Raw genomic sequence first — 4,047 nt, forward strand, 5'->3', positions numbered from 1 at the left:
TGTATAATGCTGAGCTGACGTGGAAGGAATAGAGCCCTTAAGAGATCTAAAATCTCCTTTTTTTTTTTGTTCTCAATTTCCTTGCCCTCTGAGGTCAAGAGGCCCCTCCTCCTGTAGATTTCTCCATGTACATGGGCAGTGGCGAAGGCATATCTGCTATCGGTATAGACTGTGAGTCTCTTACCTTCCGCCATTCGGAGGGCCTGGGTCAGCGCGACCAGCTCTGCCTTTTGGGCCGATGTTCCAGGCGGCAGCGGTGAGGCCCAAATTACCTCTGATTCGGTGGTGACTGCCGCTCCAGCCTTCCGTTCTCCTTCTCGGAGGAAGCTGCTCCCATCCGTGAACCAGATGAAATCTGGTTTGACAATGGTTGATCTGTTAGGTCGGAGCGGGTACCATGGGCCTCTGCCAGGATCTGGAGGCAATTGTGCTCCTCTGATGGGTCTGGCAAGGGCAGCAGGGTAGCAGGATTGAGGGAGACAACCAGTCCAAACATCACTCGGTCTGTGTCTAACAACAGAGCCTGGTAGTGGGTCATCCTGGAATTTGAGAGCCATCTATCTGGGGGCTGTCAGACCAGAGCTTCCACCGCATGGGAGGATAACACAGTTAATGGCTGTCCCAAAGTCAGTTTCCCTGCGTCCTTGAGCAAGACAGCAATGGCGGCTACCATACGCAGACAAGGGGGCCAACCTGCAGCCACTGGGTCTAATTTCTTGGATAAATAAGCTACAGGTCTCTTCCATGACCCCAGTCTCTGTACCAGCACTCCTTTTGCAAAGCCTGAGTTCTCGTCCACGAATAATTCAAATGGCTTAGTCAGATCTGGCAGGCCAAGAGCTGGTGACTCGAGTAAAGTCCTCTTAATTCGTTGAAAGGCCTGCTGTTGCTCCTCTCCCCAATGAAACATGACCCCGGGCTTGGTGAGAGGATATAGCGGGGCAGCCATCTCAGCAAAACCTGGGATCCAGAGGCGGCAGTAGCCGGCTGTACCTAAGAACTCCTGCACCTGGCGGGTGTTCCTTGGAGGGGGTATGGAGATTATGGCCTCCTTCCTTGCTTCCATGAGCCATCTCTGTCCTCCCTCCAAGGTGTAACCCAAGTAAATGACTTTGCTTTGGCAAATCTGGGCCTTCTTGGCCGAAGCCCGATAGCCCTTCTGTCCCAGTTTAGTCAAAAGGGCCTGAGTGCCTCTCAAACATTCCGCTTGGGTTCTGGCTGCTAGGAGGAGGTCATCCACATATTGGAGCAAGATTAAGGCCGGGTGCTAGACCCAGAACTCGGCCAGGTCTGAATGTAGGGCCTCATCAAAGAGGGTCAGGCTGTTCTTAAACCCTAGGGGAGCCGAGTCCAGGTCAACTGTCCTGAAAGTCCTATTTCTGGGTCTCTCCATTCAAACGCGAATAGCAACTGGCTCTGGGGATGCAATCTCAAACAGAAGAAGGCATCCTTTAAGTCCAGTACCGTGTACCAAATATGGGTTGGTGGAAGAGTGCTGAGGAGGTTATAGGGGTTTGGCACCGTGGGGTGTATATCTTCAATCCGTTTATTAACCTCTCTCAGGTCTTGAACCGGTCTGTAATCCCCTGTCCCAGGCTTTTTTACAGGCAGGAGGGGGTATTCCAAGGGGATCGACAAGGCATAAGTATTCCCTGGTCTAAGAGCCTCCGGATGTGTGGTTTAATGCCCTCTTGGGCTTCCCGGAACATAGGGTATTGTTTGATGGAGACAGGAGTGGTGGTGGCTTTTAATTGAATAACAAGTGGGGGTTGGTCGTGCCGCCAGTCTCTGCCCATGCCGAGGGGAATTCTTTCAACCAGCCCTGCATCCCTTGTGGTGGTTCCTTAGAGGGCTCAGGTTCAAACAGGCGGTATTCCTCTTCTAAGTTCAGGGCTAGGACTTGTAAGGGGGTCCCTTTGGGCCCCGTAACAGTTGACCCTTTGTCATCAAAATAGATCTGAGCCTTGAGTTTAGTCAGCAGGTCTCGGCCCAACAATGGGTGAGGGCAATCGGGTATATGTAGAAAAGAGTGGGTTACCTGTCCAGATGCCAGCTGAACCTTTCTTTCAGTGCTCCATCGATATCTCCTGCTACCTGTGGCCCCTGGACCAAAGCTGTGCGATCACTGAGAGAGCCTTCTGTATGGGTCAGGACCGAATGTTGAGCCCCGGTGTCCACTAGAAAGGTCACTGGCTGCCCCCCGATCTTGAGAGTTATCCTAGGCTCAGGGGGGGGCTCCTGGCCTTGACCTCCCTAATCCTCTAGGTTGAGGAGGTCCGTGGTTTTTGGCTTAGTTTTCCGAGACTCTTGAGGTATCTTTGGGCAGTTTCGAGCCCAATGTCCTCTTGCTTTACAGTAAGCACATTGGTCTTTATCAAGCGGTGTCCTTCTTTGACCTCCCATCCTAACTCCTTCTCTAACCTGTCCCTGTGATACTACAGCGGCCAGGACTTTACTTATTTCCCTATGACGCTTTTTCTCTCTCTCTTCCTGTTTTTGCCACATCCTCTCCTCCCGCTCTTCGGGAGTTTCCCTTTTATTGAACACTTTCTCTGCCTCTCTTAATATATCTGACAAACTGAACGAATACAATCCTTCTAGTCTCTGTAACTTGGCCCTTATATCTGGACTTGATTGATAGATGAAAGACAAGATTATGCTCGGTGCCTGACCTGGATCTTCTGGATCATATGGGGTATACATCTGATAGGCCTCTTTGAGTCTTTCCAGAAATGCTGCTGGTGTCTCATCCTTTCCCTGGATCGTACTTCTAACCTGAGCCAAATTGGTGGGGCGCCTAGCAGCCCTCCGGAGACCCGCTAAGAGCAACTGGTGATAGAGACGTAGGTGCTCCCTACCTTCTGGGGTCGTGAAGTCCCAGTTTGGGCGGGTGAGGGTAAAGGCTGCGTCAATGACATTAGGCAACTGGGTGGGTCTTCCATCGTCTCCAGGAACCTGCTTCCGAGCCTCCAAGAAGACTCGCTGCTTTTCCTCCACTGTCAGGAGGATCTGCAGTAACTGCTGCCAGTCGTCCCATGTGGGCTGGTGGGTCACTAAAATAGACTCAATCAGGTTAGTCAAGGCAACAGGGTCCCTAGAGAAAGGGGGATTATGCTGTTTCCAGTTGTAAAGGTCAGAGGCCGAAAATGGCCAATATTGGAGCTGGTGATTTGGGCCCTCCCGGAGGGGGAAGACTCTGGATTCCTTGGCTGGTTCGTCGCGCCTGCCTTGTAGGCGACCGGCAATTGGGGAGGTGGCCGGAGTCTCATCGTCTCGCTCTCTCTGTAGAGGATGTTCGGGGGCTGCTGGCGGTTCTAGCTTCGCCGCGGGGACTGCCGGTCCCCCTTGTCCCCGATTCCCCGGGTATGGTGGTGGGTCCTCTGTCAGGAGGTCAATAAGAGGTGAATTGGGGTCGGGGGGGAGAACAGGGGTCTTAGGGGGATCCTTTCGTGGGAGAACAGGGTAAAGGGAGGAGGTAGGAGGGGGCGGCAGTGCCGTCGGGGGGCAGGCCTGGGGCGTCGGAGGGGAGAGAAATGGCCTAACCCATGGAAGGGGTTCTGTCGCCAGGAGTTTCCATATGGCGATGTATGGGACTTGGTCCGGGTGGCCATGTGGACTCGGAGCAAAGACTTTTCCCTCCACCTGCGAGATAAGACTGAGGTTAAAGGTTCCTTCGCGAGGCCATCCTACATTCATCATGACCCATTCAGCCTCGCAAAGGGTGATCCATTTATTCTTTTTGATTACAACTCCCTCGTTGTTGGCTCGTGCTTTCACGTCCGACCAGTGGTCAAGCGTGAGTCTCAGGGGGGTGGTAACAGTCTGTCCCATAGCTGTTTCTAGGAGGAGAACGGTTAGACAGAAAATGAGGAACGACAGACAAACACAAGTAAGACTGACACGCGCTGCGCGGCTTCGGTTCCAAACCGAAAACAGAAACTCAGAAGGAGACTGCTGTGAGGGTCCGGATCCCTCGTCTCCAACCAACACCACGTATCCTTCGGATACGTGAGTGGCCCCAAAAAACCGTGCCCCCAAGGGGGCTTC

At 53.0% G+C, this 4,047-nt stretch overlaps 1 protein-coding gene across 1 annotated transcript; it reads right to left on the minus strand.

Annotated features, from left to right (window-relative positions):
- Positions 1–2,253: 2,253 nt before the first annotated feature.
- Positions 2,254–3,831, minus strand: LOC118588742. The gene has a single exon (XM_036195292.1). The coding sequence runs from the start codon at positions 3,829–3,831 to the stop codon at positions 2,254–2,256; it is 1,578 nt and encodes a 525-aa protein (XP_036051185.1).
- Positions 3,832–4,047: the final 216 nt, after the last annotated feature.

Source organism: Onychomys torridus, chromosome 8, assembly GCF_903995425.1.
Source record: "Onychomys torridus chromosome 8, mOncTor1.1, whole genome shotgun sequence".
Classification (NCBI taxonomy): Eukaryota; Metazoa; Chordata; class Mammalia; order Rodentia; family Cricetidae; genus Onychomys; species Onychomys torridus.